Here is a 26,500-nt window from a genome sequence, read left to right as displayed (position 1 = left end):
ATTAGAGCGATTCTATCAATTTTAACTGAGGTTACAATTTGGTTGAGCCCCCTTTTCCAACACTATTTTGTACATTCAAAGTACCTTCACAGGCTGCCCTTTGCACCTTCTCAATGATATGTGCCAAGTCCATGAATGACGGCACTGAAATAACCTTCTCAGGATCCGATGCTATGACCTCAAGGTCAGAAATGTTAACAGGTGGCCCTATCGCAATGGACCAAATCTCTACTCCCTTGTCTTTCAGTGGTTGAGCTGCACTTTTTAGCGGCGTGTGAGGTCCTTTCTTTCCACTTTTTGTTTGAGCTCCATCAGTTAGCAAGAAAGCAACCTTGTTTTAGCCAAAGAAAACGCAAAGTACTTAAAATTAATTGTCACAAGATAACCAGATTCTGCTGAAGTCATACAACTACATTCTCGAAAAATGCTGGATTTAGCATCGTGTTTACCTCAAACGGGAAAAGGCAGGCTTGCCTTTTGAGTATGAGCTTCACTCTTCTAGCTCTCTGTTGTTTGAGACGTTGCTCTATAACTGTAGCTAACACAGGGGCACCCAACGAAATTTATTTCCAAAACCATTATAATTCTTGGTTTGCATCCACGTGATGAGACGGCCATGTTGGTGTACAAAACAATAGAAAATGGCCCCACAAGTTTTGCATAATAATAGAGTCAAATTCCCAAAAGACATTTTACAGCATTGTTCTGTACACCAACATGGCCGCCGTGACGTCAGACGTAAACCATCAATAGACATCAATAGGCAAAAAACTTACAAGAAAACGGTAATAAAACATGTTTTTGAGTTTTTTTTTAATTTTGCTGGGTAAGAAAGGTGTTCTACACTCCCAGGATGATTATGAGAAAAATGTCCGGCCCCCAGCTACAATTGTAGATAGTGAGGAAAACACGTTGTGCCACTGTTCCCCAGCGATAGAGTACTGATGGAAATTAAAAACTTGCCAGCCAGCTGCATTTCCACTGCGGAACAGATAAAACACCTTCGTTGGGTGACCCTTCTAACAGACAAGAAAGAAGCCACAAGCATTGATGATTTTTGTAAAAAAGGTAATCTCTGCCTGACGTTTGCTGTTTGCCGTAAACCCAAGGATAAATCCTTATATTGGGTCGTTATTTGTTGGAGAAATTCAAAAAATCGAATGTGGTTCAGTGTTATCTGTACTCTTATCGACAACGATATTCGTCGTCACACTGGTCAAAATGTTGTGGATTCATGAGGAGCCGTCGAATGAGTCTTACAGATTCCTTTCCCTCATCATATATTGTCTTTTAAAAGGCCTGCTTACGGGCAAGTGGCCTCATTACGCCCGGAGCTTATCCCCGGTTTCCGTAGCATGAAGTGACTAGGAGTATTTCTACTCCCCCCTGGATGGGATGCTACTCCATCGCAGGGTTGCCCCCAGCATTAAATTCGCCGGTACCCATTATACACCTTGGTGGAGAGAGGTACCGTGAGAGTAAACTGCCGAACACAACACAATGTCCCCGCAAGGGCCCGAACCCAGACCACTCGATCCGGAGTCGAGCGCATTAACCATGAGGTCACCACGCCTCCCACGTGGTCCATTACAAGCCTAAATTTCCGCTGTCCTGCTTTGATGACGCAGGGAACCTTACCCAACAGTATCCACCCAATTATATTTACTACGACAGTCAGGATGGTCTCTGCATGCAAGCTAGCCAGAACTGACTTATTCCAGGCAGTATAGTTGCCACCGACTTAGATTTTTCCGGAACCAACCGGCTGCCTCAAGGGCGGTCAATTAATCATTTTATTTCCTTTCTCAGGCCGAGTTGAGTTTACGCTTTTTTTTTAAAGTTCTCTTAAGCTATGGCTGAACGTTCTCCTTTTCTGCGATTTCAGCACAAGAAAGTTGTTTAACCGTTCTCAAGTTCAAAGGTGCAAATGATTGGGACGTCATAATACTTATTTTATAAAATCACCAACAATCGTGAGGTTACGCGCTTACACTCAGCCTGGTTACGTTCTTAGTATGTTCTGCTAATTTCGGTAAAACAAACACTCAATGAACGGAAAGTTCTTTACATTGTATTAAAAAAAAACACGGCAGATGAAAGACACTGCAATACCTTTCTCACTGCCTGCCTCATTCCACCCCTCTCGCTAAATATCTCTTTGTCTGCAAGTTCCAGAGCCCTATCCATGTATGTGTAACCTTTATGGTGACCAGTCTTGTCCACAATCTTGTTAATCTCCAAGGGGTTAAGTTTGTCACCTGTTAACGTGTTGAATCGAAGGTTTACCACAGCGTGTGATGCATACGAGATCAGAGCAACATGAGATCCACTCGAAGAGACGTTAAATGCTTCCACCAAACTCTTTACAAAGTCTAGCAATGATTTCCAATCACGACCAGTGATGCTTCCGGAGGAATCGAGCAAGAATGCCACGTCCACAATAGCGTCGCAGGTTTTATCTGTCACCAAAAAAGATGCATGGATGTTTAAAAACGAGTAATATCAGCAGTCAGGGGGAGCCCCCAAGCGATTTCAAAAAGTAGCTTTAAACACTGCTGTAAGCTTTTTTCTAATGCTGAAAGCCTAGTAGCTTACACGAGTACAAAAAAAGACAACTAGACACAGCCTAACACATAAGCTAAGTGGATATTAAATTTACATGCAGCAGCTCTAAATGGGGCGACTGGACCATTCAACTTTCGTTTTGAAGAGGAGAAACCCAATCAGTAACTCACCTTTTATAACAGGTTCAACGCATGTGCGTCCACAAGTCTGTTCGCAACATTTAAAGTTGCCATCGCAATCGTGGTCAAGGGAGCACTCAGTTCTGCATCCCGACCTGTCATCATTTGGTAGTGGACATGAACCTGTCTTTGCTAAAATGCGAATAACAACCAACACAGAGTTAAAACGCACCTCTTTAACTCAAAATCCAAAATTGGAATAAGTTCGATGATTTCGCTATTTGCACACATTGAAAAGTCACTATTGTCTCGCGAGGGATGCAATCATTTTATTCCAATCAGTTATTTCATATTTTTAACATCGGAAAGATGACCCGGTATCAACTTCACTCATAAACGTTAGAAAGCCTAATTTTTAATAGAAAGAGTCAAAAATCACCTGGTAAGACAGGTTTGACACACTGTTTTCTACAACTTCCAGGACAACAATCCACTGAACAACACTTCGTTCCACCAGCACAATCATTATCTGATGAACATTGCGAACTAGACCTGTGATGCATACAGTTGGAGGACGACTTTGGAGCCGGGCACACCATATTATCAGGAATATCTGAGAAACAACACAAGAAGGTGGATATTTTAGGAGCTGACAGAATTCTAGGCGATTTTTGAATTCTAGGCGTTTATTTGCTCCAATACGTGATGGGCTAAGCCCTTTAAAAATGGACTATTTGGAAGTTGAGAATTGACGGTTGAGTAGCGGCACAACGCCGACTTCACTATTTGACTCAAAGAGAACAAGAAATTCATGAAATTCATGCTAGTTAACATTTTATTTCAAAGCTATTGGAGGAAAAAAGCATGGTGGGTGTGAAGGAAAGTGGCTAATAAAGGCCCACCTTCTCTCTGAAAAAGAAAGCAACATAAGCCATTCTGTCTTCGTGATCTTCTCAAAACGCGGCCGCCTTTGGAAATGTACTAGTGACTGAATAATGCATTTACCTTGCCTCTTGCACATGGCTTCGCAGATATACTTGTTAACAAAGTTGTTGGAGTTTCCCTCACAGCCTGTGTAAACAAACGCCACACACTCTCCTTGGCCCTTTTTGAAATACCACCGCACCTTGAAACTTGAGCAATTTCCAGCAGCAACGGTTTCGTCACAACGCTTTGGTCTGGTAGAAGGCACTGTAGATTTTAAATAAATGTTATTTTAATGGTACTAGAAAGGATATGACATTTATTCTTGGAAAAAAATTCACGTTTCCTCAGTTTAACATACCTGGCCTTGAGGTGCTAATTCCCGCTATAGAGGTTTGAGTACTGGTGATCTGCATCGTTGGCCTTGGTGTAACTGAAACATAAATTCAATTAAGGTGCTCTTGCTTGAAGCTTGTTTAGCGCTAACTAGCTTTCAATACCATGACAAATTGAGATTTTGATACTACTTAAGCAATGGTTAGCGTCAGTCATGTCTCGAGCGCCTGGGCCTTGATTGACGAGCTGAGGAAGCTATTGGTATAAAGGAGCTAGTCTCATGTAAGCTGTCAGTTCAGCTGATTAGAAAGAAACCATTTTGGAGGAGCGCATCGTCTGGAGCACTAATTTAAACGAAAGTCTTACATGCAATATGAAATAGAATAGCATATTACCTGAAAAAGGCAGTTGTGTTTCTGGGGTTGACAAAGTAGAAGATTCTGTAGTAGGTCTTGATCCACATCGGCCATCATGCTCCTTTTTCAATTTTTTATCCCCAATGATGCATGCTGTTCTCATCAAGTCACAATAGCTCTTGTAAGTAATGCCATCAGTCCCACAAACTCGTTGAATGCGATGATTGAGGCAACGAGGAGGGCAAAAACATCTGCCTTTATGGCCATCTACAACACAGATTTCTCCGTATCCGCATTTCACGTGAGTACATGGATCTATCAAACAATAACAATAAGACATGACTTCACAATAAAACTAGCGATTTCTCCCTTTTGATCTGATTCACCATTCCTGGCTTTTTTGTTTTCGTTTTCTTAGAATGCCAGTACATTTCGTTGGCATAAAGACTACAAAAAGAATTAGAGGAGATTACGAAGAATCCTTCGATTGAACACAACAACGTAAACAATACAACAAGTTGGAGGAAAACAACTAACTATTTCCGCGAAGTGGTGGAGTTAATTGAATATCTGGCAGATGCAACTCACTTTACCTTGATGCAAAGATGGTGGTGCTGTGCAGTAGGCAACATCACAAGAATGGAAACAGCATATACTTTTTCCTGGGCAGACTGTGTGGGAATTGCATCTAGGACCTTTTCCTGGACATCTCAATCTTTTCCACCAAATGCACGATTGCACTGTTACTATCCCGCCAATATGTCTACTAACATCAATAGTAGGTTTGGGCTCATAGAAGAGTCCTAAGATGAAAGCATTGAACATCATAACTTCTTCGGTGATTTTGTACTTTCAAGTTCCTTGGATCTTTACGAGTCAATATCGTCTTAGTTCTACTTTAAAACTCGGATTTACCTTTATTCACCATTTGAGACACCTACAGGTACAAAACTTCGCCCTTATATCATCTATTTCACTTGCCCAATGGCCAAGCAATGCCTTATTTCAAGTTTTTAAACTGAGCTATCGTCCATTCCTCTCGAGGATGGCATGACCATTTCGGGGATGGGGGTAGGGGTGAGGGGTAGAGGTAAGGGGTGAGGGGGTGAGGGGGAGGGGTTGTGAGGATGGGGGGATAAAGGGTAAAATAACTGAAACAAAGCAAACCTTTACAAAAAACGGCTAACATTAAGGACGGTGCCTACTAATTCAAAGGTACTTTTTCCCGGTTTATGAATATGCAGGAAAATCAGATCTTAACAAGTGTTATTGAAATCCAGAAAGAAATTAGGGGTAACCATGCATTTTTCAAAGATAATTAATCAAGAATTGTAAAAAGCTTTAAAATACAAAGCAATGTATGAAGCTCAATTGTATCTGAAAATGCGTGATTACCCCCAATTTTCATTTTGGATACAAAGAGTACTTGCTGAGTACTGCTTTCTCCGCATAGTTTTAAACTGCGCAAAAATATGCCTGTACTGTTTGGTAAGCACCAACCTTGTCCCCAGGGCGATTTTCCCTGGCTTTGGGTCGTCCCACCCAAAGCCAGGGAAAAGCGCCTTTAGGACGAGATTGGGTAAGCACCACCAATAGGAAACCTGAGTATCTTGAGATGCGCAGAACGTATTTGCAGTAACAATGGTTGGCACCGTCCTTAAGCCTAAACATTATCTAAAGCATAGTGTTTAGGCCTTGGGTTGTTACAGCTATGCTACCCTTCACCCCCCAACCCCCAACCCCTACCCCCACTCCCTACCCTCACCCCTACCCCCACCCCTAACCCTAACTAATACAATCCAGTTTATGATGTTGTACACGGCTCTTCCGACGTTTGAGCCGCTGGAAATCTATGCCATAAAAAAATAATAACTTCGAAGCCGCGTAATGAAAAAGCTAAGAATATGCAGTCTTGTAGAAGACCGATGCATAAACAACCTCAGTAAGTCTGAGGTCTGTGTGGTACATTGTTTCAGAGTTATTTTCGCAAGCGTGTCTCTCAACTATATAGAATTTTGTATGGAGCGTTCACCAACATGGCAGCCGGAAATCAACAAAAACTTCGCCGGTCAAAAATTCAAAGGGTTGATGAATGAAAATGGAGCCCGGCAAAACATGGAAATCTTGCAATGCTCTCCGAACGGAAACCCTTGCAACGCAGGCTAATCGATAATCATTAATCATAAATCATAAATGTGGTGCTGAAAGTATTAGCATTTGCTCAAGGGATTAACAAAAAGGATGAAGAACATGTGCAAAGAAACAAAGAATGAATTAGAGCAGCATTATCTTATTATTCCGGGAGTCACTGCCGCATGAAGTTCTGCTCAGCAGTGATGACCTCTAATAATAATAATAATAATAATAATAATAATAATAATAATAATAATAATAATAATAATAATAATAGCCATATGAATTGCCGCTATAGAGATGTAATACAACAGGGGCTGGTTAACTAAAATAACTTATTTCTCTTCAGGGAAGAATTCAATCGAAGGTAAAAACAATTCGTCCAGCAGCTGCAAAGTAAAAAGGTTGAAAAGGTTCTCACGAATTTTGGTGAAGAAACATGCATTCAGTGGATTACGCGAAACGTAACAAGCACACTGAAACTATTTTACCCCGTCACGCAAACATTCGATCTTTCATAGGGATACAACATTTTCTTAATTCGAGAGTTGCTTTTGATATAGCCTCAATTCCCTCCTACGGGACGCCAACGACATCGAAACGTTGGAAACAATGCGGTACACAAAGTGCTCGAGCTCCCAGGCGAGTTTTTAAGTTTTCTTCAATATTCGATTTTTCAAGACCTTTCTTCTGGCACAAGGGCGGTCCCTGATTCTCTTCCAAAAACTTGATATATGTATAAAGTAGGTTGAAGTGATTGAGTAGTCGAAATACGAGGTTTTGTTACTGTCTGCTCGCACATTAAGTTATGCGAGAGCCGATACTATGGAAAAGAGAGCTGGATCACCACAAGTTAAGCCGCCTTTGGCCGCCACTTCCGAATTAATAACCCTCTCCTAAAGACGCCAAAACAAATTTAGAGTCAAAACTTTTCAAATTCTTTTATTGAAGAGCATAGTTTCTCTCTTCAACTACGATCTTTCCATTATTTTACCCGAATATTTGAATAATGGTAACGATACACCAAGAGTACTCCTTTCTATATCACCTTCCCGAGTCACGGTATGATTATCCAAAGCCTCTTACTTTGATACGAGAAGTCTTTTACGGAACACGTGAACGGTAATAAATTTACATGAGGAGAAAAGTCACTGCAATATTTTCGCTCATATTTTCTCCCTACCTTTACAGTCACTATTCTTGTAGAATGTGACGACCGATTTTCCTCCAATTACCTACTGAATCAATTCTTTAATTCGAACTCTTTAAACTGAAGATAATCATAGATAAAACTGAGATATAAAATAGTAGAACGTGACTCAGCAATAGCAAAACAACTTTTGGCCCATTTAAGAGTAAGAGGGATTTTGGCACACGAATTCAAGTAGATTGAGAAAAGAAAAGGCTCGTCTACTAATCTGAGATTCTCGGAATAAAATTCTTTTTACACACGACACAAATTTAGAGGAAAAAAGGAGAATCTTCAATACCACAAGTTGATTGGCTCAACCCCAAATTTTGGACATCTTTTGGTAATTTAATATATACTTTGCTTGCGTTAAATAGTTAAAAAGGGCAACATCGAATTATTTTGCTGTACACAATGCATTATTAACATTTTTGTTTACTGATACACGCATTCAAACGCCATGCTCGTTTACAGGAAATTTTTGACGTAAAAGTATTTAAAGACAGACTGCAAGTGAGAGTAATGATAGATCTTCGAAAGGCATTCGTTACATCTCCTAATTTGAGGAAATTACGTGGCTCAGGATCGCTTTGGTGAACGAGGAAGGGCACATACTTATTCCTTTTAAATTAAAAGCTCTTAGATCAGATTATGATTATTCGATAACCGCGGAAACACCCAAACTCTGTGTCACGAAAATCCCTTGGTGCTAAGGAAAACAACCAACGCAGTCATTTCTGTCTCTTTCTCTTTTGATCATACATGAGATAACGCGACTAAAAATTCCTACATGAAATGCTCTGTCGTCTGTTGAAAGGTTATGGTGTTTTATTGGTCGAAGACACAGAAAAGTCGCCCACCCTATATGAAACGAATACAAGAAATTTGTGTCGTGTCTTAGTGGACACTTCAAGTGGTTTTTCAACGCAGATTTGCTGGATAACCATCGCTTTGCCCCCAGAAAGACAATCGCGTATTGTCTACGTTACGTCACGACATTCAGTTGTTATTCCCTCCCTTGAGTTTTATAATTAATTTCCTTCGAAAACAAAAAAGAAATTAGGGATAGCTTAGATGCGGCGAAATATCAGGAGGATTCACTCGCCAAAGTTTTGGAAGCTTAGCGGATAATTTTTCAGGAGGAAAGGCCTCGGTGGTCTTCCTTTCAGCCTTGAAAGTCAATAGTCTTTCTCTGCAAAACCATGAAACACCCTGTCTTATAAAACCTATTATCGAACCAGGGTTTTGTTTTCGTGAAATCTTGGGCTATCAGGACTTTAGGAGGAAACGGCCCAAGCTGGGTGTCGGAAAAATTACATACAGCCGATACTGTATAAATGACTTTCCATCACGAAAGTTGTTTTTAAGGAAAGCAAGTGGTTTAAGACCTATATTGTGTTCAACAAATTGAAAAAAGAAAAGCTGCTTTGAGGAATACTCTGGAAAATCTGCACAATTTGAAACACGCTTTGCTTAAAGATAACATCGACACGCGTATCGATTATTTTCCTGGCGGTAGGGGGAACACACCCAACGCAGCTCAGGTCACATCAATATATTTTGTGACTCACAACAAGACATTCCATCTGGGTTTCGTTCACTATTGATCTTGAGGCCCGAGGTACGGTCCACTTGAAGCCATCTTGAAGTCATACACAGATATATTTTTATAAAGTTATTAAGGGGACATTTTGAATGTTTTAAAGCTTCTTAATTGGACGTAACACATCAGCTTTGACAAACGCCTAAGAAATCCTTGCGAACGAAAAATTAATAAACCACTTATGTGTACCATAGTTTGCCCCTAGAAAAAAAATTATTGTATGTTATAAGGGCCACAACTTAGAGAACCGAGCTATCCAAGCCTTTTATGATCGTATTCCCCTAGCCATAAGCTGACATGAACATGACATAACACTACAAACATCAAAGTTAGCGTGTTAGCTTGAAAAGAAATACAAATTTGTCTAGAAACGTACCTAAAGCTCCTGTAAAAAGGAAGCAAATTGCAAGCGACCCAGCCAATTGCCTCATTCTTGAGGCGCAAGTCCCTGGGCAAATGCTTTGTCACACCGAAGTTAGGGATCGGTGGAAAATAACGCTCCAGGAAACTCTAGCGAATGATCCGAACGACACATTTTTTAGACCTATGAGAGATCACATTTCAAACTTAATGGAATCAAGATCAGTTTACTGTCACTCGGCGAAACAAGAGGAATTCCCAGAGGACACTGATTGATGCCTGGGCGGGTTTGCAGAAAGATCTAATTCCGTCCTGCTGATTTTCTTCGATGTAAATGTGAGAATGCTTTGGTTGACAAAAAAATATGGGAAGTGATTTTGTACGTTATGAATGTTAATGCCACAAAGATAATTTCTTGAGGAAAAAGAGCTTCTGGAATAATTTCTTTTCTTCTTACCACAAGTGTCAAAATGCCCGGAAACCGGTCATTCTCAAATCACTGCATGACCAGCATGTTTTGGGCAACCTGGCGCTGATTAACAAAACCCATTATAAAACAACCGAGCTGTAAGGCATTACACAGTGCTTTCCTTATCCCTTCAAGATATTAATTCCACGAAATCATAAAAACAGGCCACACGACTTCATAGCTACGTCCTGCCGTATTTTTGTTGCAATTGAAAGTAATGTGAAAGTAATGTGGACAATAAATACAGTATTGAGTTAGTGCAGAGAGAATAGTATAGCTCGGGTTTCGGCTTTGATCGACTTGCTTGATTTTTACCGACAATAATGAACATCAGTTCACCCACCCATTAATTTTCGCTCGATTTTAGTGGCTACTTAACGTCACATGATGTGTAATCACGGGGCAATAACCCCCGTCTGTTTCGTCAAAATGAAAATAACATCAGCAGAAAAAAACCAGCGCAAGAGTTTCAACGTGTTCAGCTCAATTAAGTTGAATTGGGGTCTCCACTCGCATTTGTCCTCATAGCTTCGCTCCTCGGCCAAATATTCATTTTCAGACAATCTCTTAGCCTCGGACATTGTCAGAAACCATACTAACCGCAAACACTGAAAGACTCTTTAAATTAATTTCCCCCCCCCCCCCCCCCCACAATTCCACCCTCATGCAAATCTTGACTCGAAACACAGAACATTGAAATTCGGAATTGTGTGACCAAAGAATATCTGGATTGTACAAATCCCTTTGGCTCTTCAGCTCTTAGCAGTCGCTTGTAGAAAGAAAGCCGTTACCGAGCCAGCTTGCGCGGCACATGGGTTTTCTTGTTTTGATTTTTTTTTTGAAATGAGAGTCGGGAGGGAACTGACTGATGCCTTTGATAAAAATTCGAGCGATGCCTGCGATATTTCTAGGGTGATATCAACCCACAAATGCCAATAACACATGATGAAATAACAACCGCTACAGAGAGCCGATTTTGGGATATTATCCAAAAATTCAAAAATCTTCACCTTGGCCATTTCTTTATTTTCGCGAAAGACAGACACAACAAAGAACCTATTTAAAGGGGTTTTTTTTTCGTCTCTTTTCAGTACACATCCAAAACACGCCTAAAGAGAGATTCGTTGGAAGACGTAAGCGAAAAAAAGCGTAATCCGCAAACCCATGCAGGTGTGACTCACCAGGGAGCAACATTTATGATTTGTTAGTGCAGATCACTCCTAGCTGGTAGAGAAGAAAGGAAGACAGAAAACGTGATATTCATCCTCTTTCGGTGAAAAGATAACCCTGGCTCCTGGCGTACAAACTATAAGGTCAACTTTATTATGACGTTTCGCGTTCATTTATTGCGTAACAAGTGGGTGATAAATGGCTGAAGACGGGCCATGCTGCCAGATCAGCTCCGGAGTTTTTTTTTCTTTTCGAAACGTGGTTCCCCAATCACCGTAATTATCTTGTGAAAGTTGTGATTTGTTTATATGCATCACTCTGAGTTGGTAGATTAGAAAGGCAGACAAAAAAAAGTGATTTTCATCCTCTCTCGGTTAAATAAAAGATAGCCCTGAAGTCTTTAACATACAAAATATTTTTTTAATTAACAAAAGGTCAACTTCATTATGGGGTTGGCTTTTAAATATCTCAATCTTGAGAAGATGCCGCTAAAAGAAAGCATAACTCTCTGATGACAATTTATTCAATAATCGTTCATCTAAATGATCTTTCTTACAACCATCGTTATCGATACCATTTTATTAAAGGCCAGATACGAGTTTCAGAAAACTTGACAAAAAAGTTGATGACTTCACAATGACAGACAATGTTACATCCTCGCAAACACTTTATCAGAGGTGAACTCCAATCGCGAAAATTTAATTTCAATCTCAAACATCCGATTTATCAATTTTATTAAGAGGACAGAGTGCCAGGTTCCTTGCCACATTATCACATGACATTTTGGCACCTATTTGAAGAAATAGCTTCTCTGTGTGAAAAAAAGATCAAATTTGACTCCACTTTCACCGGAATGGTGGAAGTTTTAAATCAGCGGAATATGCAAGCAGCAAGTCTGCAATCAAGACAATGTGGCATTGTTCGCAGATGGATGCCGAGAAACGTCTAGGATTAGAGGAATTAGTCTTATCGCCCTAGTGATCACGAAATAGTTTGCTTTAATCTTTTTCAGTTCGACACAGTTGAAAGAAGATATTAAAACGAAATGAAAACAGTGTGGACACAGAATCAACTTAGTACAAACTTCAAATCCCCAGTTCGTATATTTAATCGGAATAAGCAATATATTCTCCCCGGGATATTCTCATCTCAGAGCCCCATTATCCCCAGAGTCACACTTTCGTGCTAGCGTTGCGCGTTGTAGGAAAGTTTCTTTTGCTTGCCCTCCTCACGAACTTTCCTTTGATATAATTGACTTAAAAAATAATGACGCCAATGCTTTTCAGTAAGACCCCCACCTTTGAAAAACCTCCAATTAACGCCGAAACACATGGGTGTCTTCTCCTTATCTCATATCTCATCGCCCGATTATCAAAAACTATCAAAACTATCCAATAAATGATTTATAAAAGTCCCTCTTTTATAACCTAAAAAGATTGCTGAGCGAATAAATTTTTCGAATAGTGACACGTCCCAGTTCTCCGAAAAGACCGAAAACTGAAATCGATCGTCTTGTGCAAGGCAGTGATAAATACAATGGTAAGCTGTAATGACTTGCAAAATGTAAAAAATGTTGATAAGTCTGTATCTATGTTGAAAATGGTTCATTGTATAGTTCACACTAAGAATATTAATTAAGCTTTTCCGGAGGAATACACATAACCTGAATGCGCTCTTTTATTTTGAGAACGTCTCATTTTGGTGCTAATCAAGAGACTCGTACACGTTCTTATTTTTTTGCGATATGAGTCTGAAACGTTCTCAACATGTTTTTAAAGTGATAAACCAAGTTCAGCTGCAAACTGAATTTTTTTTCTCCAGTGTAACATGCAATGAGAAAACCACATTGTTATTGCCTCATGTTAAAAGTCCCTAAGTATTTGAATATTGTTCTTTTAGGCTGCAGCTTCACATTTCTTTAACCTTTATTTATACTCACAACGATAAAAAAACACATGGGAGCAGCTCTCAGCCTGTGTATGTCCTTAGTCTGTTCTTATAATTTTGGTTATCTTTTTTATAAAAAAAGTTCTCAAAAAAGTGTACTACAATTTTATTAGTTGTCTTGTCATGAATAGTTGAATATACAAATGAATGCTTCTGTTAGCTGTTCTTTTAGATGCAAAGAAGTGTTCATAATTTCCTTTCTTATCTCTGGGTGTGTTTTTATTTTCGACACCAGCGACTAACTGAAGAGCGAGCCAGGAAATAATTTCATTTTTGGATGCCTTCGGAGCAACGTTACACTTGGCATGTTTTGTTGGTCTATTGGAAATTAACGTTCAGTTATTAGAAGCGGGAGTGTAATCCGGCATAATGGGCCATAATGTAAGTTACAGTGGTTCCAGTCTCTTTACACTTCAGTTCCTTTTTTTTAATTTCACATTTTATTGTTTTCATTTTATTGAACGAGGGCCACATATTAAACGGAGAACACTTGAGGGACTGATAGATTATGAAAGCAATATAGTATGGGTACACTAATTGGTTGGCTGATAATTGCTTCAGAATTTCGATTTGAAGCTTTAAAATTAGATTAACTCTGGCACTCCTTTCCGTCGGGGCTCACAACTGTTTCGAATTCCAATTAAGTGCAAGGCATAACTTTTAAACACATAAAAAAACTCAGTGAAAACAAGGATGACTGAAAACTGGAGAAACGAGATTTTCTAAAATTCCGTGGGGGTAGATGTTAGGCAAAAACTGTAACATCGTGTCAAGCTTAGAGATCAGTGGTAAGACACAGTCATCAAGCGAATAATTATAACTCTTCACACACGAGTAACACTATAATTTTTATGTAACAATGTAAGGAGACCAACTGCCCCAAGTCTTTTTCTCTTCTGTGCGTGCTTAAATGAAACCTTGTTTAAGGTAATTCCTTAGTATTGCATTGCGCATCCCTACTGCGTACGATTTTCGCGTTATTAGCGCGCTCACATGAGCACGTGCGCGTACAAAACGTAAGAGACTTCCCTCAAACTAAGCCCGATAGCGAAATAAATGCTCTTTTTCTCTCAAACGAGCACGGTGACCCCCGATTTTTTTTTTTTTTTTTTTTTTTTTTTCACGTATTTGCTAAGAACAGTCTAATAAAGAACCTATTTGAAGAAGAAAAAAAGTTTGATAGTAGATCATAAATACTTTTGTCCTTTGGCCATTTCAATTTCAACAGGAAAAGAAAACAAACAGCGGTTACAAACATTCTCATTTTATACTTGACGTTTCGTATGAAACGTCATACGAAACGTCAAGTATAAAATGAAAATGTTTGTAACCGCTGTTTGTTTTCTTTTCCTGTTGAATTTGATAGTAGAACATGATTTTTTTTTGGAAAACAGTTCCGTACTAGATGTATTTTGGCCAAGGCGAGGACTTCAAGCTAACCACGGAACTGTCCCAAAGTGTGCACTATTCTCACAACCAGGCAATCAAAAACGGCGTAAATGAAGCAATACTACTTATGTGAATAAAAAAAGCTTTATTTTCAAAATAAAATTTCGTGTCTTTCAAGAAACCAAGACTTAATTCAGTATGAAGGTGATTCAAATTTTAAACGCAAAACCAGTAAAAATACCCCATTTTAAGAGCCTGCTGACGCGTAAACAAGCACGGTGACCCCATTTTTTTATTGCATTTTTTTAATGTTCATATCATGAATGTTAATTATGCCAAGTTTCCAAAAAAGTTTGATACTAGAACAATTTCAAGGGAATTATCTTGAATCAAAATGTCATCTTAATTGCAAAGTAATTACCTCGGGGAGGACAAAAGGACATGGGCGTTGCGAGAGTGGTTCCAAGAGGTTTTAGTTATTGGCATTTGTCCCGCTAAAGAACACTCCTTTACGTCATGCTATTTGCATTGTCTCTAATACTTCTCAAGAGTAAAAACGACAAAGTTTGCGTGTTCCTTCAAATCCAGTGCTCCATCACTGATGAAAAGTTTATAACATAATTGCGCGTGGCGTGCGTTAGGAGCCGCAGTTCGAAAACAGACTAACCAATTTTTACCAATAACCTTGTCCCAACAGCAACCCGAAGATTTCTTTCTTAATAAATGGTACGTTGATGGAAACTTCTGCTCGTAACCTTACTTTTCTTTCTGCCCCTTGCTCGCTTTTCACGAGGTATCATGTGAACTCTCCGTTTTGGATTTCACATTACCTCAGAATTACATATCTTTCAAATAATGATCTGATTTTAAACAACTCTTTTAGCCCTTTAAGTGCTAAATGCTATTTTTGTATTTTTTGGCTATAAACGGTCTGTAGCTCTTGGCTTCGCCGTATAAGAAGTTCTCCAATGGTTCGTGTTGGCGGAGCGAGCGAATTAGACACTCTTATATTGTCGTCGTCACGAAGCACTTAGAGTGGGTGGGAGGCTACGAGCGAGTTGGCTCAAATCTGGTAGGTTTATCATTTATGGGTGATTCTTCGGACCATCTTCGTCTACAGAAGCCCCAAGGCTGACATCATTAAGTTGTGGAATGTGGGCAAGGCAACCCTTTGAAAAAAAACAGAGCTGAGAGGTGGTTTCATGTCTCTCTGGCATATCTGGAGACGAATTCCAGGATCTACCAATACAATTTGGGCAAGTTTTGATAGTTAAAAACGTCAATCAATGCTGTATTATGAGTATTTTGCTGGTAGGACCGGGTGGCGTGACACTTATAAAAACTCTATGAAATGGCAGAATTACCCAGAATTCTTTTTGGGGCATGAACGCGGCAACTTGAGAAGCAAGAGACTGGCCTCATCAAATGGATGAAGCGGGGCCGGAGGAAAAAGTAGTGAGAAGAAGATTTCTAGCCAGATACTAAGAAGTTGCCCTGGTTTGTGCTGTTAACGTAGACCTTTGAGTTCTGACCAACTTTTTATCACAGAAAATCCGCGACAAAGTATAGCGCTTTTTTTCGATGTTATCCTTGTAGCAAAAAACTGGCCTTTCGTAATTTCTTGTTAAACGAATGGTATGATGTGGTGGAAATCAAGGCTCATCGTCGAGATTTCAGACTGTGACAACTGTCATACCAATCAGCCGGTGCTATGAACACAGTATCATAACGATTTGACTAAAGCTTTACTAGAAGCAAATATTGAAAGTAATATCGGTATTTTCGACACATATATATGACGCTAATTGGTACTTAAAGGGGCAGTGTCACTCTATTTTAGTCAAAATTCAAAACACTAAAAGACGTCGTTGCATCAATGAAGACCAAAAAATAATGCTGTAGTTTTGTTGCCAATGGCCACTGAAGTGCACTGAAGCTACTCTTTGTTGTTTGCAACCAAGTATAGAGGACCATGGAGGGGATGGAAATGGATTGAAACTTGAAAAAATTGGCCAGTTTCCTCTGAAAGTCGCCAAAAGTTTAATACGAATAGCCATATTATATTTGGTATCATTTCAGTGACTTGTCAGGAATGTTATTTGTGTGAGCTACAGTACTAATTTAGATTTTTACCCAGTTTTGACCTAAAAACAGCAAAGCTAGCATGACGGTGCCCCTAAAAGGGTTAAACCGATAAGCTAAAAGTAGCGGCTCTTTGGAGACTAGGAACTATTCGCTTTTATCTTAAAGGAATTGTAATGATCAAAACTGCCACTGTAGTTATCAAAGCCCAAAACAAAACAGGTTCTTTAGGAAACCTACTGTAGCTTTTACACACATAAAGTGATAGACCAATTCGGCTAACTGAATGTTGTAGCCAATTCAAATCTCTCGGGTTAAGAATCTTTGTGTATGGCATTGGCATGATGTGGCATTCACCTTTAAATGATATGGAAATGCTTGGAACAAAATATTTTATTTCCAAAGGGTTTGAATTGGGTACAACATTAGGTTAGCCGAATTGGTCTATTTCAAACAAAGTCATGAGGTTTTGTACAAGCACATTCACACCAGCATACAGTAAGTTAAAGCAAATCGAAAAGTAGGGCATGCGAAAACTCTCATGTTCTGCACGTTTTAATTTACAGAGCGCCTTTTGGAAAGGTAGTTTTTAACAAAGGTTGTACCGCCCTCAAATCTCTTCTGTTCTGTCCTGAGCCTGAGAGAAAAGGTGCGACAGGCATGTACCATTTTGCCACACTTATGTCCAGAAATGGAAGATGGACGCCCAATTTTGACACCCAACACGTTAAGTCTAAGCCTTTGTTACCTATTTCCAACAACAAGGAAAGGGTAAAGGTTAGCGTTGTTTTTAGCTTGGGTTAAATACAGCTGCTTATCCTTGTGACGTTATGTTTTCATTGTCTGTAATGTTGAACAAGGGGGTGTGGGGGGTGGGGTGGTTGGGCAAGGGGAAACTTTGTCAGGCTTATTGTCTGGTGACGAGGATGGCCAAACCAATAAGCAGTTCACATCGCGCAGAATGCTATTGTTTCTGCGACATGTACTTGCGGTACCAAATTTTGAAAAAGGCGGCATATTACTTTGCATTCCCAGAACAAGTCATCTGTGATTGGCCAAAATATTTTGCCGTGGGAATACCCTGGTCCCGTTGCAGAATTTGGCTGCTGTCAATCAAACGATTCGTGTGTGGAATGAAATGTGAGGTGCGATAAAGTGTACAATAGTGGCTCATTAGGCCGCACGACGTATTCAAAGCGGTTGATCAAGCGTAAACAGATACGAACGTTAAAGGAAATGAAAGGTTCAGCTGAGATGAAAACCCCTTTGGAGTGCCTTGTCTAAAGCAGTAAATTAAGACAGTTTTTCTTGTTCGAATGATGCTGACGAGCCGGCTGAACTTAAAATGATCATCTCATATCTCGCAGGAACTTTCAAAATTTCGTCGCGATGGATAGCAAGTAAGGCCCAATACTTTGTTCGCAGAGTGTTCGCCGTATTTCCCCGTTGCGAGTATTGTCCGTTTTTTACGTGGAATGCCGAAGGCATCCACGTCTTAAAATCGGGCTGGAATCTTTTTTGTGTTGGTAGTCACAAATGTGCATACCCCACGAATATTGCATTAATCTCCGATCGGGTGGACTGATTTATATTTCCTACGGTATTACCAAACTTCCCTGCCCCGAGGACAAGTCCTATACTTCCCAAGCCATCACGATTTTCCTCTGCTAGCGCGTTAGACCACTCGGCCATCGTGACACATTCCGTCAGGCTGGTGAAAGCAAACATTTATAATAGAATCTTTCCGCCCGCCATGATTGTTTCAGTATTAAACTATTCGATAAAGTGGATAGATGCTTTTTCTTTGAGAAAGGCAAGCTTTAAAGGTAAGGAGAATTTTCTACGTTATTTCTAGATCTTGCTTCGTACTTGTGTGTTCCACTGTGAACATTATTATTTTGCATACAACGAATACTTCATTAGAAGCATTTTGCATAGAACGAATACGTACTCCAATATTTCTTGGGAACCAGTTTGTTCGCCGTTTTGACGTAGAAAGAAAATAAAAAAATAGCTTTGAACGGCCAAACAAGATAAAAAATGAAATCAAGTTTAAAAAAAACGAATTAGCTATCGCCGTCACGGGGACTTCGCAGCCGTCCCCCATCCAAGTACTAACCTCATTCGGAGGAGCTTAACTTCAGCTGACACTTGGACTAGCATCAACGATTGTGATCTTTATGTTAAATTCACACATAGATCTTGTCGAACTTTATAACACTTGAAAGAAAAAACGCACTAACAAAAACCAGGTGTTATGCCGTCATTTTGTCACAGATGTATCCTTTGTTTCGTGAGTTGTCAGTAAACACGCAAGGTATAACTTGATCACAGGCGGCCGCTAAAATCGATGTCACTTCCGATTTTGCGATTTTACTTGTATGACCAAAAGTACGATAGAAAAATTGAACTCTGATGGAACGTAACAAAAATCTCCCGAAATGTTTTTCGCTGATGGCAAATTGTTTTATTCTCGATCGACACTTCCTAAAACTTCCTTCGCAGCTCTCCTTAAAAACTACATCTTAATATTTATTTCCTTTTTCGTCAATATTTGTTTTGCATAAAGCAGGCTAGCAAAATCTGTACCTTGCTTTGTTCGCATTTTTGAGCGTTAAAATAGAATTTTTGGGCGTATGTTCCTGACAGCAAAAGTCGCATATTTTAACGTCCCCCATCCAGATACTAACCCCGCTGGAAAGGGGAAAAACTTTAGTAACATTGGTCTTGGAAAGGTGTCAGAAGCTCAGAGTACACACTTAAGCTTGTGGTGAAAAAGAAGTTGTAAATGATCAACATATCGGCTTTGAAGCCAAATGTTTCTCGATTTCCTGTTATTTTCTTCAATCGTTCTGGGCTTAGTATTTTACTGAACCACATGTCTTCTTAGAGGGTATATAGCAAAGATGTCTACCATGGCACCGTAATGATTTACGATACCAAACAATGTCGTGTACTATTAGAGCTACATATTGTGCAAGGACTTGAATCTCCTGGAAAAAACAAAACGCCGCTCAGTTGACAGTTATGGAAAAAAACACTGTCAAGTTACTGCACTACCACACGCAATGCGTTCTTACTTTAAAAAATATCCCGTATCTCCTCAATTCTACCCCCCCCCCCCCCACCTCCAGACTAAAAATCCCGTATCCCCACAATTTTTTTACCTAATTATCCCGTATCCTGATCGCTTCTCGGGCTTTTGGCTAAGATTAGTTTCTTGGCCAAGGGCTACGGTCAAGTACTATTGTACAACGTACGGTACTTTTTCAGTGCCGTAAGGGGCAGGCACAGAACAGTTTCGGCTGTTTGTCTGTTCTCTCGAAAACGATGACAAGGGTTTTTTGGGTTTTTTGTTCAGCTCGAGTGTAGAATCAGGACGAACTGTTGTAGTTTCTGATAACTATTTACTACTTGTAGCTTTTGTTGAATTTTGAATCGATGATAGAGACAGTTTTGGCGATCTCAATCCGGACTGGACTACTGGATTTAAGGATTTTTCTTAACGAGACTTCAAGTTATTGTGGAACGTCTGGTACCAAGTTACTGAAATCAAGATTATGGAATTGTAAAATTAGAACTTTGGACTGGACTATACAACACGCAATTACGGAATTTTTGAGCATTGAGAGAAATAGAGCACGGATGTTGTCTTTTTGTCTTCGCCACGGCAAATTTATACAGTTTGCAAGGAACTAAACCAGGATTACAGAACCAGACGTCGATTACAGGGCCCGGTTGTTCGAAAGCCAATTACCTTAATCCAGGATTAGCGTAAACTTTTGTTTCATGTTTTCAACTTTTTGGTCACAGTTTCCTTTGCTTATTTTTGTTTTTCAAGATTGACTTCTTCTAATGTAAAGTTTTTCTGAATATCAGCCTTTAACAGCATTTCGGAATAGAGGATAAAACTCGTTTTAAAACCCAGTTTCTGAACAACTGGCCCAGGATGATAAGTTGTTGAACTGTGATTTGTAATAAGTTTTTCGGATGATTTAAGGCTGATCCTGTAATTTTTGGATGAAAGGAGTTAACGAAGCAAGTAAAACTGTAGGATTTGAATTAAGTCTCCTTCCAAAAAATAAATAAATATAAGATCCCGTATCCTGATAACCTGCTAATAGGGCTTCGTTGTTTGCATTTGCAAATTTAGTAACATTAGTAATGAGTTTTTACAACAAAAAACTTTAAGTTATATTACAGATGTATCTTTCTAGTAATCTTTCGCCATTTTCCGAAGTCTACCTGTACTTGAAGTTCACTGTAACTGGACAATTTGTGTTAACTGTTTGCGCATTCCACGGATACGCCCTTGTAGGCGTCTTGTTAGTAATGAAGTAGACTTCGTTTTTTAGTATACAAAAATTTTTTGGTTTTATCAACGGAGTTGATAATGTAAATTGGCCACCGTACAAAGATTCTAAAAGCTTTTGGAATCTTTGTACCGTGGCCAACTAAAAAGTACATTATCAACTCCGTTGATAAAACCAAAAAATTTTTGTATACTACTTCTCCACCGACGCAGCACCACAGTTTCTTTAGAAACTACCCCCTTCATTAGTTTTTTAGTAGCTGCCCTATTCGAACCATTGAACCAGAGCTCAAAATGTAACCAAGCGGTGTCAAGTTCTCTTGTAGAGCGTTAAAGAGTAGTACAGGATCTAGTTTAAATAATCGCCATTTCTAAAATAAGTTTCATAGGCGAACTTTGAGTTGGCCCCACAGAATGCGTCAGATGAAAGCGTTATCTAAAATAATTTCACACAGACCCGGTCTGGTTTTGAGAGCGGGGCCGGGAGAAAAAACATTGCTGGCAGTAGTTATTTTCGCGAACCGAAATGAGTTCTTCCTCATAGTTCACAACAAACAAACAAAAAAGTAAAAAAGGTTCAGTCCAAGCAAATGTGGGCTCTTTACCGCCTATTTCAGTTGCAAAGCACAGTTCAGAGAACGAACTGCATGGACATTTTGCGCGTGAACAAGAAAATTTCAAACAGACTAAGTATTTGACGCTAGACGGCTTATACGCCAACAAAAGGCTAATGAACGAAGCTACAATGCAGAGCACAGTGTCCTTGGTTGTTGAATGGTTAATGGACACGGCGCGCTTAAGGATACGTTGCGTACCAATAAAATCGCTTTTATTTCGATTATGGTAATGTCAAGGTTATTGAATAGTTTCATTTTGTAAAGAGCATCAGAAAACAGCTCAAGAACCGTTAAGATTTTCTAGACAGGTTACTGGAGTGAAGAGCCCTTGGAGTCAAAGCCGAAAACTGTTTTTCGCGAAAACGTATGTACTTGCGTTTAAGCACATATAGTCCAGACTAAACTAGCTTCAGTATCCGCAGCATAAGAGTCGCAAATGTTGAACTTCTATGTTCGCACCTCTTACAATGCCAAATTGAGGCACAGGTAACCCAGGCTCACTGTGTGTGCCACATAGGTAAATGTAGAGAACATATGAGGCGAAGTTTAGGTCTGGAAATTTGCAAGAAAATGGAAATAAAAATCAATGAAACTTACCATGTGGTGAGCTGTTGTTGTCTTTAATCATACACGAAGTTTCGGGAAAAATGGTCTCCGTTCACCTTCCTTCATAGTATAGTGACAAGGTAGGAGACGGAATCCACCGTAGGGACTCCGATCGACCCAAAACAAGCATGATTTTTTTCGTGAAAATCGAATCCAGTCTCTAAATAAACACGCCAGGCTCGTGGAACATGAATTTCTCTAAACCATAAATCCACTGAAGCATCTCCAGGTAGCAACGCGAAGCCACCAGACTCCGTAAAACTTGTAAGTTAACCTGCTAAAATGGCGGCCAGAAAGCGTTGTCCTCGCAAAGTGTCCAATTCAAAATGGCACTGAACTCGGGACGCCTGGTGACGAGGGGAATATTTATCCCCCTGGAGGGAGGGGAGTCCCAGATTGCTCAGTGAGTTTTGTTTTTAGCAATTTGGGACTCCCCTCCCTCCAGAACTTATTATACGTCACCAGGCGTCCAGAGTTCAGTGCCTTAAATAACAAATTTAAAAAGCACTATGCTAACTCCGAGGTAAAGCGATCTTTCACGGAAAAATTCAGTCTCCAATTATTTCCCCATACAGAAAATGCCTCAAAATAGGCCAACTTCAAGTAAAATTTTCAACCGGTTCTACTACTCGTAAAAGCTCGGAAAATGTCTCATTATTTATGTCAAGGTCTCATCTGCAAAAGCCGTATGCTACCTTTTACGAAACCAAAAGAGGAAGCCCCTGAACTCGCGTAACGTGAGCGCGGGTAGCCGCTCTCGGGCCTCTGGCTCTGAATTCATTAATTGTTTTTAATTTTCGCGCGGACCCCTCATCAAAGTCCCGGATATGTCTCCGCATTCTGGGCGATGATGAAGCTGCTTCAATGTCACAAGAGTTTTTACTGGAATCATATTTAGCGAGAACTCCAAATAATTGCGGACGACGAAGGATCTCGATTTCTAATTCACTCAGTGAAAAGTTTACCGCTGTTTTCGGGAATTTCCTTTGCGTCTTCACTTTTCAGGACTACCGCCGTACCGACTGTAGCACTTGCACAGCAGAGAGATTCCCCATAGTCTTTCTATAGGAGTTTTCAAACTTTTAAAACAAAGCTTTTATAATGAATAAACATAACCCAACTTTAAAGGACAAAGCGTCACCCGTAATTGAAAAGTACCGTACTAGACATTAGGTGTGTAGACATCTTGCTTTTCTTTTATTTCTGGTTATTCTTGCACAATAACAATACAGTCAAGAAACTAAAAAAATAACCTAACAACACCTCGCATTTAACATCGCAATTAAAAGATATCTAGAATTCTACATAAAGCCCCGCCATTCTTTTATCGTTGCAATAAGTTCGTTCTATATATAGTTCTATAGCTAGAATTGAAACCCTAACCTGACAAGTAGTTTAGCAGTCGTCACTAGAAGTCTATTAACAACATAGCGCGAGGTATTCTCGACAAGCGAAAATGATAGAACATTCCAATAACTTTGATTTTGTTTTAAACGAAGAGCTAAGCTAATTCACAATTCCTTTTAAAATACATTCTAAAAGCTACCAACATTTAAAAAAGAAATAAACATTTTATTTGAAATGGCTACTTATTAATTCATGCTATCTATTTTTATTAAATTTCTTAAATTTCTTGACATGGTCTTGGTGCATTGTGGCATACGGCTAACCGAGAAATAAATTTATTTGAATTCAGAGTCCATGGACTCTTGTAGGATTATAATGTTTAACATTTCAAGAAACTATTTCAAACCATGGTATTGATATTGATAATGAGTCTGATATTGGCCAGTTCTCTGTTGTTTCCCTGCCTATAAACGAAGACGAAGCCAGGGCAATGTTTATATTAGTCTTAATTTTTAGGACCGAAAAAAGGAAAATATTGTTTATCTCAAACACTGAGTGTAAAGGTGTCGGCAAAAAAAATTAATTAATGGACAAAACATATTTAAAGAGATTAGTAACACAAGAAGACCCGGAAATCTAACTTTAAGTCAGAGGGAGATCTCCACGGCAACCGAAATTGTATTTAACGATTTGTGTCGAACGCAGATGTTAATGATCCATTCCCAAACCTCCTGACAGCTTTCGACCTTTACACGTTCCAGAAATCCAACAACAACCATGTGAACTTTCATTTCTAAGAGCGTTTTTTAAAAAAAAGACAGCGGCAGAACGCTCTTGGAGAAAAAAATTTAAAAGCGCAAATAATTCACGCAACAAGGAAGGGAAACAACGAGGACTGATGAATTGTGCCTACAAAGCCCACTTATTATTGGTTATTCAACGAACGATAATATTCTGACAAAACCTTCCAGGCCTTGGGCGCCATAAACCCGTCTGGAGGTTCTTCACCTGAGCGTGCTAGACCACGCATGCGTGTACCAGATATGAAATCAAACTCTTCCTTTCTCTCAGGATCAAAGAACTCCATCTTTCTGTCTTTAGTGTTGTAAGCGGCTACACGGAAAGGAACTATCTCAAGCTGTGTAAGGCCTGGTGACATAGTCAACACCTGGTGAACAAATAATATAAATTTTAAAATACAAAAAAAAAAAAAACACGAAATGGAGAAAAATGGGAAATGAGAATCAGTGGGAGTCACTATTACACCGAATTGGAATTTAAAAGTGAATGAAACTATTTGAGCCTTGAAATAACTTTTCTGATTTACTTTAATCAATATTTATAGAAAAGCACACACAATTGATCCATGGACGTTTTATGCTACAAATCAGTAGGCATAATATGGCGGGTCCTTAATTCGTCTAAAAAGGCGATCATATAGACCTTATTCATAAATGGCGGTCAATTTATGATTCTTTTGTCCAAGAGCAAATTAGCCTACCAAGCCTCGATACCATACAGTGAATTGAAAAGAATTCTTGCTCTAAAATGAGGCTTGGTAGGCTAATTTGCACTCGGACAAAAGAATTATAAATGTGACAGCCATTTATGAATAAGGTCTATGAAGCAAGGATTTACAGACATAAGTAAGACTAATTTATCGCCGAATTTAGTGTCAGGATGACTGTACTTGTTGACTAGCTTTTTCCGTGCAAAGATCAGCCTTTTCCAAGCTTTTCCAACGTTTTTCTTTTCCAGCTTATTCCCTAATTCGCTCAGAAAAGAGACCATATGCCCAGAATTAGGGGCATAACCTTTCGGCGAGGTAAGACCACCTCAAATAGTGACCTTAAGTTAACTCTGAACCTTACCTTTCTACCATGTGAATGTTCATACAGATCCCTCTTTGGGGGGTCAGGATGAGGCATTCCTGCTGGGTCCCGTCCCACAATAAAGAAATTTGCTCCAGCTGCTACGCGTGCCTTGGCGTGCCATTGAACCTGTAACAAGATCAATAGTTGCGCCTCTTTTTTAGTTTCAACACTATACACTTTATTCCAAAATGGCCACCATTTTAGTACTCTTTTGTTCGCTTGCAAATTAGCCCTTGTTGCCTCGTTCAAGGTGAAATATTCTTTTAAATTTTCAGCTTAAGAACGAGCCAACAAAGGCTAATTTGCAAGCAAACAAAGTGTATGGGAAAGTGCTGTGACTGCTGTCTTCGCTCTGACGAAGGGCTAACGCTCGAAACGTCAGCTTTTAGAATCTCTGTACGGTGGCCAATTTACATTATCAACTCCGTTGATAAAACCAAATTTTTGTATTACTATAAAATACCTTTGCGGAACACGAACTGTCAAATTGACCGATCACAACACGAACTAATTGCTGGTCATTGGTCAGAGGAAAACGCACCAATGAAGCTTCAGAACATTTCATCCTATGTTCTGGCCAATCACTAAGCGTACAAACGACCGGAAATGTCAACTGACACCACTTCAGCTTAAAAAGAAAAATTCTGCGATTTTGGTTCCGTACCTTGGACTCCCTACAGTCTAAAGAGTTGCAGACGAGAGAAGCGCGAAATAGGGATCTTTAGATCGGAGGACGAGGGCGACTACGACTACGAGTTTTCCGTACTAAGCATGCGCATAAGGTTTGGAGGCCGACTTTTTTAGAAGTGCGCGTGCTCAAAACGGAAAACTCGTACTTGTAGTCGTTTTCGTACTCTGATCTCAAGGTCCCTATTACTGTCTCTCTTCGTAGGTCTCAAGATATTATCGAACTTTGGTGTGAAAATGCATCAGGATGGCTAAAAAAGAAACAGCGCGTTACAGCTATATTTCCTTTTTTGCGTTTATCACCACCTATCCCATTTTGCTATTTCTTTTGTCCTTGACTATTCTTAGAAACTGATCAAAACATCGACCAAAGCCACTCCACAACTCTGAGGGTACGAGTTTCTACGCTTTTGGT

At 39.6% G+C, this 26,500-nt stretch overlaps 2 protein-coding genes across 3 annotated transcripts in view; both read right to left on the bottom strand.

The window, feature by feature from the left end:
* LOC138007322 (uncharacterized) overlaps window positions 1-9,721 on the bottom strand; it is a 227,884-nt gene extending 218,163 nt beyond the window's left edge. The window contains exons 1-9 of the mRNA XM_068854143.1: window positions 9,602-9,721; window positions 4,894-5,103; window positions 4,340-4,615; window positions 3,970-4,041; window positions 3,690-3,875; window positions 3,124-3,297; window positions 2,736-2,876; window positions 2,113-2,459; window positions 85-331 (exon numbers count right to left, since the gene is read on the bottom strand). Coding sequence (XP_068710244.1) covers window positions 85-331; window positions 2,113-2,459; window positions 2,736-2,876; window positions 3,124-3,297; window positions 3,690-3,875; window positions 3,970-4,041; window positions 4,340-4,615; window positions 4,894-5,103; window positions 9,602-9,656 — 1,708 coding nt within the window. The 5' untranslated portion in view covers window positions 9,657-9,721. The remainder of the gene's footprint in view (window positions 1-84; window positions 332-2,112; window positions 2,460-2,735; window positions 2,877-3,123; window positions 3,298-3,689; window positions 3,876-3,969; window positions 4,042-4,339; window positions 4,616-4,893; window positions 5,104-9,601) is intronic.
* Window positions 9,722-23,346: 13,625 nt separating this feature from the next.
* LOC138007330 (bifunctional 3'-phosphoadenosine 5'-phosphosulfate synthase-like) overlaps window positions 23,347-26,500 on the bottom strand; it is a 17,380-nt gene continuing 14,226 nt past the window's right edge. For both annotated transcript variants that reach the window (XM_068854152.1, XM_068854162.1), the window contains exons 11-12: window positions 25,396-25,524; window positions 23,347-24,692 (exon numbers count right to left, since the gene is read on the bottom strand). In XM_068854152.1, coding sequence (XP_068710253.1) covers window positions 24,450-24,692; window positions 25,396-25,524 — 372 coding nt within the window. In that variant the 3' untranslated portion in view covers window positions 23,347-24,449. The remainder of the gene's footprint in view (window positions 24,693-25,395; window positions 25,525-26,500) is intronic.

Source organism: Montipora foliosa, chromosome 1, assembly GCF_036669935.1.
Source record: "Montipora foliosa isolate CH-2021 chromosome 1, ASM3666993v2, whole genome shotgun sequence".
In the NCBI taxonomy this organism is placed as follows: Eukaryota; Metazoa; Cnidaria; class Anthozoa; order Scleractinia; family Acroporidae; genus Montipora; species Montipora foliosa.
The sequence above is the reverse complement of the archived record's forward strand: the minus strand, read 5'-3'. Positions and strand labels throughout refer to the sequence as shown.